Raw genomic sequence first — 13,385 nt, forward strand, 5'->3', positions numbered from 1 at the left:
GTTAAAAATTGTCTTTATCTATTATTTTATTGCTTAATTATTCTGCTATTAGCATTGTCCTGTTTCAAAATCACCTTAATCTGTACAGTTGAACGGTGAGAAAATTTCAACTTTCTTCCATGGGTTGAATTTGAAATTAGGCATAAAAAAATATCTCAGCTCTCTTTTAAGAAGAAAAACACTACTCATTATCTAAAATTTTGAATATTTTATTATGTAGATCTATTTGCGGCAAAGAACACAACATGGCAATCACCATGCACCTGAAAATCCGAGCCCCTGCCAATCAATGTCAGTCGCTCAAACATGACTCACCACGTTCTGACGCGCGACGGAAAGCATTTCCGTAGTATTTCAGAGTTACCTCCCTTCGACTACACACTTGAAAAGGCCCCCATGGGGTGTTGGAAGAAAATCAGAAAGATGTTGGATTTGTATGACGGAAGTTGGACGACAGAAACTACACGGTCGGCCGTGGTGGATATCATCGGCTGACGCTTCGAGGTGTGGGCAGCAAATGTGTGTATTGTTTCCATTGTTTTCAAAGTGTGTATTAGGAAATACAGGGAGCTGATGGTAGACGATAAGCAAGGGACTCCGCATTTTTAAAAGGGTGTGGACCGAAATATGTAAAACATCTCTCAGATAAATATGCTGCCTACAACATACTATATTTGGAAATACAGTCAAGTCACGTTAATCTGACAATCGGCTTTATCCGACACTAATGATGGGAACCGATTAAATCAGTGCTATTTAGACCCGTTAATCCGACAGTGTCGCACTCCAACTCCGACACACCTAATTTGCAAAACCGAAATCACTCATTAATCAGAGATCAGCGTACTCATTGGTCATCCGCCAGCGAGTACACAGCCCTTGCTTTGATGCGAGACGAATCGGCTGGTAGCTGCATATTACAACGGCTGCAGAGATAAACTTGCTTAACAATAAACAATTAATGCTTTAAATAAAGAAAACAGGATAATTCACATGCTTAGATTACCTCAATCTTATTCAAATCAGATACAAGTTCTCGCTATCGACGAGGACATCCCATTACAAGTCATGTCAGAACAACCTTTCGCGAACTATGACCTACCAATGAAATGACCAACAGGAAGTCGACGTTAGGTACTTAGAAAGTAACTTTCTTAAGCTTTGTGTACCAGTTTCAAAGTTGCGACTTCCATTTCAGACAATGCTTTTTAAAGTATTTTGAATCGGTCATACAGTCTGTAACAGTTGTTAAACTTGAGGTTGCATGATTAGAAAACATATTCCGCCAACAATGTAACATAACAATATGAATACGTACTATACCCATGGCCCCCCACCACCCTCCCTCCCTCCCTCCCTCCCTCTGGATCCGCCTTTGAGAAGTTTGGACAATGTTACAGAGATTTCTCCTTGTGTCTTATAATTTTATCTGGATCAGACCATACTGAGTTAAATGTTCTGTATATTTGTAACATGGTTGTTTTGTTTGTTGTTAATGCCCACTCAGGAATATTCCAGCTATATGACTGCGATCTAGTCTGGCCCAGACAATCCAATGATTGCTGTCCTGAGCGTCGATCAATGCAATTTGGATATGATGACATGCATCAACCAAGTCAGTGAGTCTGACAGTTAGTGGCCTGTTACAAGCATGGGTTGCTGAAGACCATTTCTAACCCAAATCTTCATGGGGATTGTAAAAGTAATTTTTTGATACTTGGATATTTTCACCATTGTTTAGGGGCGGTCGGGTAGCCCAGTGGTTAAAGCGTTCGCTCGTCACGCCGAAGACCCGGGTTCGATTCCCGACATGGGTACAATGTGTGAAGCCCATTTCTGGTGTCCCCCGCCGTGATATTGCTGGAATATTGCTAAAAGCGGCGTAAAACCATACTCACTCACTCACTCACCATTGTTTAATTCTGGCCTTGTTAATTAACGTTTACATGTAATTGCGATTCGTAAGCTCACCATGGCTAATGAAAAAACAACCTGTGTAGTCAAATAGTCCATATTAGGTGAGTCTATGAGTGAGTTGACCTGTCATCATTATATCCCTATCATCTCTGGAACTCTGCCGACTGTCATCATAACCCAGTCATGTGGATCGGTGCTCACACTTCAGGGGTACAGTTAAGTCTTGCTAAATCATGTATGTAAGTCGTTGTGTACACTTGACATGTTTAAAAGTATACTGCTCAAAAGTAGTTAACGAACGCCTGAGTCTTTCATATTATTATGGTCAATCTGACTAATGTCATGGCATGACAAATTAGCTATAGTAATATGAGTGAGTGAGAGTGAGTTGGGTTTAACGCCACTTGTAACAGTATTCCAGTTATATCACGGCGTGTCCGCTTAATGTGGGTGAAAAGCCCGAAGTGATGCAGGTCTCAGATGTTTACCACTTCGGTGAAACCAACGAGCATGGATATAGTGCTGACAAACCTAGAAACATAATCAGGTCTAACCTGGATTCGAACCCACAATCATAGGTTTCTCGCGTGTCCAGACCGCCTCCGTGGCCTAGTGGTAGAGCGTCCACCCGGAGAGCGGAAGGTCCAGGGTTAGATCCCCAGCCGCGTCATACCAAAAGACGTTTAAAGATGGTACTTGTTGTTACCCTGTCTGGCGCTCGGCATTAAGTGGTTTAAAGCAAGGACTGGTCAGCTCGGAGTCAGTATACTGTGTCTGAGTTGGGTATTCATGTTAAACTGCAGCATGGTATCTCAGTGAGCTAGCACTATAAATCAGCATCAGTCCGGTCTAGTACAAGCAGCCACACACACACTCATGCATGCACGTCGCTATATAAGTGCAATAATCTTGGACGCGACTTTAAACCCAATTTCACCTCACCTTCTGGCATGTCCAAGGGACGCAACTCTGCACAGCAAATTGCACCGCCTTAGACAACTGGGCCCCCGATGCCCCCCTGTAGTAATATGAAAGAATCAGGTGTCCTTTAACATATTTTGACTAGTATTTGATGATAAATAAATTGTTCTGTTTATTGCAGGTGTCCCTCGTTATGCTGATGTGCAAGATCTCCTGCAAGTGTCGATTCCGTGAGTGGAAGTGACGACAGTTACCAAACAAGTAGTCATGGTTCAGATCGGCCTTATAACGGCCAGTGCCTATTTCGCCCTGATCGCACTCTGGTGGCTGATTCAGGTCACGAAACGCTACCACTTCATGAAACAGCGACACTGTGATTTCTTTAACTCAGTTACCTACCCTTGTTGTGCCTGGGACAAGAAACACCCGGTAGAGGGCGTGTTCAAAGTGATTTCTAGTCTCGCTATAGCGATCATTTTATTTTCTTTCAATGGTGCTGCCAAAGTGGACTTCTTGACTAATAGAGAAATTGCAACGATATTCATGTTTTTTATGGTTTCGGGTGTGATGGACATTTTAGCCCGATGGAGCGGGAATACATTCTACCAACAACTAGACTATGTGGCTCTCATGTTGTTTTTCACCATCCAATCAGTGGTTTTCGTGTCAAGGTCACAATTCTCGGAGCAGCCAGTGACGGTGTTGTACTCGCTCATGCTGTACACATCCCTCGCCACCCTTGCTGCAACTGCCATGGAAATGAAGTATGGGGATCAGGTGCTGTGTCCAGTCATGCGGAGTTATCTCCTCTTGACTCAAGGGACATGGGGCCTACAGGTGGCGTTTCTGGTCGAAGACAAATCTCTCATGGTCAACACTGACTCGGATAAGATCTTGTTGGTGGTCATGTATTTTACTTGGCATTGTGGAATTAACTTTTTCCTGATTTTGTCGATTTGGTTGATTGTGTTCAAGATGTTGCAAAAGCAGATATGTTGCTGTGTTGCCACGGACACCGCTGCCGGACAAGATACCATCTACCTGGAGAACAGGGTGCATTTTGATTATCATGTTTTAGACAGATTCGAATCTGATGTTGAGTAAAGAACAATAAGGAATGACGAGGTAAAGAAGATGCTGGTTGATACGGAGCGTAACACACCTTCAGATGGTGCTACCATGGAAACTGTGTCATCTTCATTGTACATCAGTACATTGATAACAATGTCGACATGGTTAAGTGAGAGCTCTTTGAAAATATCAGGGTCTTCCACAGAAGTAAATATCTTTCAGAAATATATTTCTGAGTTCCATGTTTTAGGATCTCCCATTGTTTGCCAGGATGAAGCCAGTATATTTGAGATTACATATTGGAGTTAAGTAAATCCCCCCCCGCCCCCGGATTAATAAGCAGTGTCAACTAAGCATGTATTGTACATGTCGGCCCCTCGAGATATATTTCCTCTCCTAAAAATGTATGTTCTTGTTCCTGCCAGTAAGATTGTCGTGAAGACAGTTATCCCACAATGCCTCAATCTTCAAAGTGTAGTATTAGTGTTGGCAATCATAACTCAGTATTACGGGAGCATCTTTGAGGAGAGCTGCCAATGTTTTGTGTTAATGCCCGGTTTATGGATAGTTTTGATTTGCTCTGTTTTCCAGTTTTAATAAACTTCATTTGGGGAAGAGGGTCAAGTTTTAATAAACTTCATTTGGGGAAGAGGGTCAAGTTTTAATAAACTTCATTTGGGGAGGAGGGTCAAGTTTTAATAAACTTCAGTGGTTGAGAGGGAGGGGCAAATTGACTGCTGGGAATTCCGTTTATTGCTAAAAATAGAATGAAGCCAAAACTTCAATCAAAACTCTCCATATTAGTCAGACATTGATACCGGAGTATTATGATGATTTGTTCTGACATATCTTTATCAAGTTTATTCAATGTGGATATTGATGAACTTTCTCTAGAATTTTATGACAGTTTTTGCTTTCACTTGGAGTGAAAGGGATTAATTATTTTAGATAAGTGTGTTTTCATCCCTGGTTTATTCTGACACTGCACAGCAGGACTGAACCGTCTTGCATGTTCGAATCATTGGTTCTCTCCCTTTGCCTTGCAGGGCCACCCAATAGAACAAGCTAGGGCCGGCTATCCATACAGATCCCATTTCTGGTGTCCCCCGCCGTGATATTGCTGGTATATTGCTAAAAGCGGCATAAAACCATACTTACTCACTCATATCGATAATTGTTCATCGTTCTTCCGATTATCAATCTTTTTACCCAGCCCTAGAACAAGCTATGAGGCATCCAAAGATTCAGTGCCCCTAACAGCATTATGTGACAGACTTTATATGAAAGGATGTGAATGTGTCTACCATGTCTACTGCTTGAAGAATTGTGACAATACAGATGTTCTGATATTTTTTTCTATTTGTGAGGTCTTCTGAGTTCTTTACAGGATCCTACACACAGCTCTATACAGGTCCTACTCACAGCTCTATACAGGTCCTACACACCGCTCTATACAGGTCCTACACACAGCTCTATACAGGTCCTACACACAGCTCTATACAGGTCCTACACACAGCTCTGTACAGGGTCCTACACACAGCTCTATACAGGGTCCTACACACAGCTCTACACAGGTCCTACACACAGCACTATACAGGGTCCTACACACAGCTCTATACAGGGTCCTACACACCGCTCTACACAGGGTCCTACACACAGCTCTACACAGGGTCCTACACACAGCTCTGTACAGGGTCCTACACACAGCTCTACACAGGGTCCTACACACAGCTCTACACAGGGTCCTACACACAGCTCCATACAGGGTCCTACACACAGCTCTACACAGGGTCCTACACACAGCTCTATACAGGTCCTACACATGTGGGTTTTAATTCCATTCTACAAAATGTCTGGTTGTGTCTCTGTGCTGGAATCACAGTCAGCCACTATCTTCATTACAGTAATGTTGCATTTTAATTCACAAGTGACTTTCAAATTTATGTCAAGGAATATGAATGTTATGTCCATGTGCCTAGCTACTTAAATATATTTTAATGTATTTAAATTTATGTACAAATACTGTACAAATGGTAGATGTGTTTTGGTACCACGCCATGACTTTGTGTTGTTTACAACTTCTGGTCAAGCCAAAATATACCAAGTGCTGTAATGATGTATTTACATTTGAAATTGTTGAGTTTTACACTTCGAAATGATTGTTTCTATTGTGTCTCTTCACATAAATAATGTGCAATGTTTTCCTGGGTAAGACCAATCTTCCAAGATGTTGAAAGTCATGACCATTATTTTCTTGTAAAGGCCCGATATATTTCATATTCGGAGGAGGGAGGGGGTAAAATTATATATTCCCGAAAATGCTTGGAAAAACATTTAGTCTGTTTGACATGCTGGTCGTTCTGAAACAAAATAAGGGGGAGGTGTCATATTCTGCCTTACAGAAGTGTTTTTGTGTTTTTTGATGTGTCAAAGAAATGAGGACTGACACAATTGTCTCACCTTTTTCTCTGTTTTTTTAAGTATTATTTGTTTGGGTGAAAAACGTTACTGTCTGCGCATAATGAATATAATCAGGTTTTGTTTGTCAGATCCAGATCCCCCTTTTGAAAATCACAAAAATGTGGTATACACATGTGGCAGTTTAATATTCCACCCAAAAATACAGTGGACTCGGCATCTGCGTTCTCCGACACTCTTTATAAACCAGCATCTATCAGCTTCCCGTGGCATGGGAGTTAAATGACTTTAAAAGGCCAGTTTCCAACCTTGCCGAACTTGGCTTGAATTATGGAGTTACATTTTGGCTGGATTAACAAGTCTATGGATAGGCCAATCAAAATCATGTAACAAACTTGACAACCGGTTGGTTTTTAATGTGCAGATTTCCGTCGACTGCAGGATTTGCAAAGAATATGTACAGTCAACTGGGCATCGATTTTGCAAATCTTTTCATGTTTTTAATCAAGGTGCTCAATTTATTTGATGCACTGCGCAGGGTAAGACCCGTTTTATTACAATATAGATCTTAATTATTGATCAGTTCGTCTTGCCTGGGTGCTGACATTTTGTTTGAAGCAAATGCAAGGGATATGTGAGATGGAAACTGATTGGTCAATAGAAGGGACATCATGTAATAGCTACTGGTGGTGCTCCGATCGAGCCTGGAAATTCCAGCCTAGTTCGGCAAGGGTGGAAACTGGACTTTTATAGTCAGTTAACTCCCTTACCTCAGGAAGATGGGTATCTGTGTACTCCACCACTCTCTATACGCCGTTATCTGAGTACTCTGGCACTCTATCAACCAATCTTTATTTCCGGTCCTGGCAAAATTTGTTTCAAACATCATTATTTAAACTCCAGCCTCTGCCTGTCCCAGTCTCCAGTCACCTCTCTATTGACCAGCATTGCTTCCTGACGAGATGATTACCGGCCCAAGAGGATTACACGGACATTTGGTTGTCTTCAATGTATCTCCCTTCTGTGTGGTCTGCATTTTTGATGCCGTATCAGACAGAGGACAAAGTACCTTGCAAGGATTCAGTCAATACATTGTCATCGGTAAAACAGTTGCCAGCTGGCCAAGAGGTTTTAAAACTGTTACACATCACCTGATTGAAGATGCCATTTAAATTGTCAGTCTCTGAGCATGTTGTGAATACCGTAGACATTTTGTATCTATGTTTTGTTTGTAAAACAATTTAGTTTGGCCTTACCTAATAAGAGAAAAATAACTGCATGTTTTGTTTTTATCATAGAGGAAATACCCCACTTTTGAAACAGCATGTATTTATACTGTGTCTTCTGTGATTGGTGCCATGTTACCATGGTTACAGAAAGTAATTTTTTTATCTACAGTCTGATGTTAACATGATTAATGTTCTAGTCCAGGTATACAGGTACTCTATGCTGTTTTTGTATGTTTTCCATTGTGCAATATTCTGTTCACTGGGTAATTATCATCCTGGTTATGAAATATTCTGTATAACACCCTATGTTTTATATGACAATAGTTAAACTGTCATGGCCATTAAATGTACATGATAGTTTAACTTAAGTCATATGAAGAAATCAGGTGTTCCTCCACTTCTTTGGAGTAGTATATATGTATTGCTGCTGTACCTGTGTGTTGGCCTGATTGATGTGACCTGGGATAGGCGAGAACTACGCTACTGGTCAAAGGCCTGTCTTCAGCGTGGTTTAATCTGCAGTGCCTGAAGTTAAGCTGTATTGGTGGAATTACCATCTAGTGTATTATGTATTACTTAGTACTAAGGTCATGCTATAGGTACTCGTCTGATGATTGAACATCTTTATATTAGCAGCTTTTACCAGTCACCCATGCTTTGCTTGTCGTAAGAGGCGACTAACGGGATAGAGTGGTCAGACTCGCTGACTTGGTTGATGCATGTCATTGTATCCCAATTGGGTAGATCGATGCTCATTTTGTCGATCACTGGATTATCTGGTCCAGACTCGATAATTTGCAGACTGACGTCATATAGCTGGAATATTGCTGAGTGTGATGTTAAACGACAAACAAACAAACAAACAAACCAGTCAGGGTATGTGCATTCACTGACATAACCTAAGCGAAGAGCTGGGTTTTGTATTTGGAATTAAAACTCCACTTTCGCAAGAGGCCATCCTGATTAAAGCTTTGTTGGCATGGTTGTACAGCAGTGTTACATTCCTTCTCCTGGTGGAGGTATAATAATAATAATAATAATAATAATAGGCCGCATATTTCCACACCACACAGGGGCATACTCAAAGCACTATCATTACCCAGTGTGCATTCAACAATCATTCTCAGCTCCCTGAGGATAATACAACCCATGCTGCCTGTTAGGCACTAGGTTAACAACCACATCCTTCCTGGTACCCATTTACTGCTGGGTGAACAGAGGCATAGCTTGAACAAAGTCACTTGCTCAAGCAGACATCACATGTGGGGCTGGACCAAAGCCCTTGAAATTCTCAAGCTGCCGAACGCGGTCACCCATCCATGGACTCTCCACGACGTTGCTTAACTTCACCTGATTTGTCTCATAGTAGCATCTCTGCCATACTGGGGGGGCACGGGTGGCCCAGTCGTCTAAGGCGCCGCAATTCGCTGTGCAGGGTTGCATCCCTTGGGCACGCCAGAAACCTATGATTGTGGGTTCGAATCCCGGTTCGCCCCGATTATGTTTCTAGGTTTGTCAGCACCATACCTGTGCTCGTGGGTTTCACCGAAGTGGTAAACGTCTGAGACCTGCATCACTTCGGGCTTTCCTCCCACATTAAGCTGACACGCCGTGATATGACTGGAATAATGTTAAAAGCGGCGTTTAACCCAACTCACTCACTCACTCACTCACTCACTCTGCCATACTGTCATCCTACAGGTGATGTGTATCCTAGTGATGACATGACACAGAATGGGTGCAGATGTTATGAATGGTGTCCAGTCAGGGCTGGAATGTTAATGTGCATTCAGTGGCTTTACCCAAGTAAGCAAAAAGCTGGGTTTTGTAGTTGGATCTGTCATGCAGTAACGTGTCTGAAAAGGGCAAGTGCTCAGTCCCTGACACCCCACCCCCCCCCCCCCACACACACTTCTGACCCCCCAACCCCCAACCTCACTCCTGACACAACCCCCAACCTCACTCCCGACCAAACCCCCGACCCCCAAGCCACGCCAAGCCTTGTCCCCCCCCTTTGAATCATGCATTAACAAATAGAATGTCACAAGAGACAAATGAACATGCATTATTTTACTGGTATGATATTATATTTTTTGCCAAACTAGACAATGTGTTTGTTTATATATATATATATATATTTGTTTATGACTGCCATGTTTTACAAATAGCTAAGGTCAATAGGAAATGAAGTGGACATGAATCAGTATTAAGGTTGGGACAGGACTATTGTTTCTGTCTTTTGGGTCAATATGCCAAAATGCAGAAAAGGTTTCTTGAATATTCATATGAGGTGATTAGAACAAACTTAAAATTAATGAACTCAAGATGAGACAAATAACATTATTTTTGGAGTGATCAGGGCAAGCTGATCAGAGAAACAAAGTAGATTGGTGTGACCTGTCGAACATATCCCACGAACACCCTGGCCCTCTACTCCACACAATCCACAAAGAAGTTCTATTTTTGGTGTCTTGGGAAGAATTCGAAACTATTGGAAGACAAAATCATAAATGTCATTTTGTTCAAATTGAGATTTCATTATACTTGTCGTAAGAGGCGACTAACAGGATTGGGTGGTCAGGCTCGCGGACTTGGTTGATGCGTGTCATCGATCCCAATTACGTAGAACGATGCTCATGATGTCAATCACTGGATTGTCTGGTCCAGACTCGATAATTTACAGACCGCCGTCATATAGCTGGAATATTACTGAGTGCGGCGTTAAACAACAAATAAACAAACAAACAGTATAGCCACAACAGGCTTTGTCTGAATGTCCCACTGTAACACGCTTACTGACTATGTTGGGAACTGGGCGAGGCGACCTGGACACAAGGTATGAATAGTGTTTTATGCCGTGTCCTGCAGCTACTGATCTATAAACATATTTAATTAACCTTACTTTCCTGAATTCAATTGTAATTTGTCATTGCATTCAGTACAATAACGTAAAAATTGGAAATCGTTAATTACCATTGGGGATATTTTTGTGGCGTTTGCCTCAGCAGGTCCCGGTAAAGTCCTGGTTCATCAATCTGTCTTCGTCTTGCCTTATGTACTGTTGTGTGATGAACCGGAGGGGGAATCTCATCTCTGTGAGGCTGAATCTGACATTACATATGGTTTTACCTACATCATGTATATCCCAGTGTCATAATGCAAATAAAGATTTTATCTGGAAGAAAGTTTTTATCATATTAATTGATGTGAAAAATAATGTTATTTATGAATTTGTTATTGTTTGAGCTTTCTTTGAGAAGTGGAGTGTTTGACAGATCAAGGTGCCAAGTTTGGTGCATGTACAGGAACGTTTTGTCTCCCTCACCTGATATTGCTCATGCTGTTTTATTTGTCTTATATTATCAGATGTGCCATGGGTTTTCAAATAATTATTTGATATTTTTCTTACTTTTCCCTACCGAATTCCTTTTAATACTTCTAGGGATGTCGTTGTATATCATAATATCAATGTATCAATCAATTGTAATGTTGATACTGTATGGATATAAATTTATGAATAGCGATACTAAATTATTGTTGCCATGGAAACGTAAAATATAAAAATTTCTTAAGTTTCTAAATAACAAAAGGCACCAGTTCAGTATGTACCTGACAGACCTGCAAAGTTTAATGGAAAAAAATTTAACGGTTTATGAGTTATGCTCCGGAAACGAACTCTACCTTCACAGAACCTAAGTCCATCTTGTTGCCATGGAAACGTAAAATATAAAAATTTCTTAAATTTCTAAATAACAAAAGGCACCAGTTCAGCATGTACTTGACAGACCTGCAAAGTTTCATGAAAAAATATTGAACCGTTTCTGAGTTATGCTCCGGAAACGAAATGTGACAGACGGACGTAGCCCGTTTCTGTATCCCCCCCGCCAACTTTGGGCGGGGAATAATAATACACTGGATGGACATTCACTTAGTTTGAAACATTAAATGGATCACCTAGTTTATATACTACTCAAAAGAAGTTAAGGATCACCTGATTCTTTCATATAACTATAGTTAATCTATCATGTCATGACAGATTAACTTTACCATTATGAAAGAATTGGGTGATCCTTAACTTCTTTTGAGTAGTATATTTAGCATTCAGTTGATTGATTGCGGGCCTTCCATCTGCTGTTTGTCAAGTTTTATCCACATAATAACTCACTTAATTAATGGATATGGTGATTACATGGTAATTTGAGTAATATCTATAATTCAACTTTCAAATCAGTGACCTTTACTTAAAACATAATGAATCCCTGCTTTCATCTAAAAAGTCATTGTTTTTATTTAAGAGAGAAGCAAAGTTATTTTGATATGTTTTAACAAGGCGTCATTCAGGAGATAATATGCCCATCAACTGGAACATGACAATCCACACAACATCGTGATATCTGCTTCCTGAAAAATTACCATTACCATGGTAACATATTCCTCTGTTTAACCTTGTTGCTGTAAGCTGTTTGAGAGTTACCAGTGAGGACTTTCATAAGTCGTTGCATGTATGTGAAGCTGTGTGTTAGCCCTGCAGACAGGGCACGTCCCCATCAGGCATGACCTCAGGTTTGATCCTCGGTAGGAAACTAGAGTTAGTGAACGTCGCTTGTCAGTCTGGCCTGTAAGTGGTTGATTCTGGATGAAGGAAACCATTGATGGATGCTGACATCACTTCTGAAATGAGTGCCGTGAAGTGATGTCACCATCTCCACCCCTCCTATCACTTAGGACCGCCTCCGTGGTCTAGTGGTAGAGCGTCAGCCTGGAAAGCGGTCTGGGGTTCGATCCCCGGCTGCATTACACTAAAAGACATTAAAAGATGGTACTTGTTGTTACTCTGTCTGGCACTCGTCCTTAAGAGGCTTAAACAAGGACTGGTTGGCTAAGAGTTAAACTCCAGCTTGGTATCTCAGTGAACTAGCACTATAAAATTGGCATCAGTAGTACAAGCAGACACACGCAAGTACGCACGCACGCACGCATGCAGGCACATGCACACACAAACACACGTTGCTATATAAGTGCAATAATTTCAGATGTGACGTTAAACCCCATTTCACCTCACCACCTCCTATCAAATACTTTGCAAAGAATTTCGCTGCCTTGGGTGTCATGTGACTGGATGGCTATTTATAGCATCATATCAATAGAACAAAGCTAAAATGAAGCCAGGGAAGTGTATAGGCCCAGAGTATTTATCATGGATACCACGGACAGGCTATATATCATGGATACCACAGACAGGCTATATATCACTGATACCACAGACAGGCTATATATCACTGATACCACAGACAGGCTATATATCAGTGATACCACGGACAGGCTATATATCATGGATACCACCGACAGGCTATATATCACTGATACCACGGACACGCTATATATCATGGATACCACGGACAGGCTATATATCATGGATACCACGGACAGGCTACCGGTATATATCACTGATACCACGGACAGGCTATATATCATGGATACCACGGACAGGCTACATATCATGGATACCACGGACAGCCTATATATCATGGATACCACGGACAGGCTATATATCATGGATACCACGGACAGGCTATATATCACTGATACCACGGACAGGCTATATATCACTGATACCACGGACAGGCTATATATCACTGATACCACAGACAGGCTATATATCACTGATACCACAGACAGGCTATATATCACTGATACCACAGACAGGCTATATATCATGGATACCATGGACAGGCTATATATCACTGATACCACAGACAGGCTATATATCACTGATACCACGGACAGGCTATATATCACTGATACCACAGACAGGCTATATATCACTGA

General features: G+C 41.4%; 1 protein-coding gene across 2 annotated transcripts; it reads left to right on the top strand.

Moving 5' to 3' along the window:
* The first annotated feature begins 371 nt into the window (after nt 1-371).
* LOC124132059 (transmembrane protein 45B-like) lies at nt 372-9,050 on the top strand. 2 transcript variants are annotated; one of them, XM_046495669.2, is made up of 2 exons: nt 372-519; nt 3,020-9,050. In XM_046495669.2, exon 2 carries the CDS (start codon nt 3,106-3,108, stop codon nt 3,940-3,942), a length of 837 nt encoding a protein of 278 aa, XP_046351625.2. In that variant the 5' UTR covers nt 372-519; nt 3,020-3,105; the 3' UTR covers nt 3,943-9,050. The 2 variants fall into 2 exon arrangements, with proteins under 2 accessions (XP_046351625.2, XP_046351624.2); XM_046495668.2 differs by having other exon boundaries at nt 372-504.
* The last annotated feature ends 4,335 nt before the right edge of the window (nt 9,051-13,385 follow it).

The sequence above is a fragment of the Haliotis rufescens genome, unplaced genomic scaffold (genome assembly GCF_023055435.1).
Source record: "Haliotis rufescens isolate VD_foot unplaced genomic scaffold, xgHalRufe1.0.p SCAF_15, whole genome shotgun sequence".
Classification (NCBI taxonomy): Eukaryota; Metazoa; Mollusca; class Gastropoda; order Lepetellida; family Haliotidae; genus Haliotis; species Haliotis rufescens.

Bases quoted from the DNA above. Each gene is read 5' to 3' on its own strand.
- LOC124132059 (XM_046495669.2), top strand. From the start codon at position 3,106: ATGGTTCAGATCGGCCTTATAACGGCCAGTGCCTATTTCGCCCTGATC.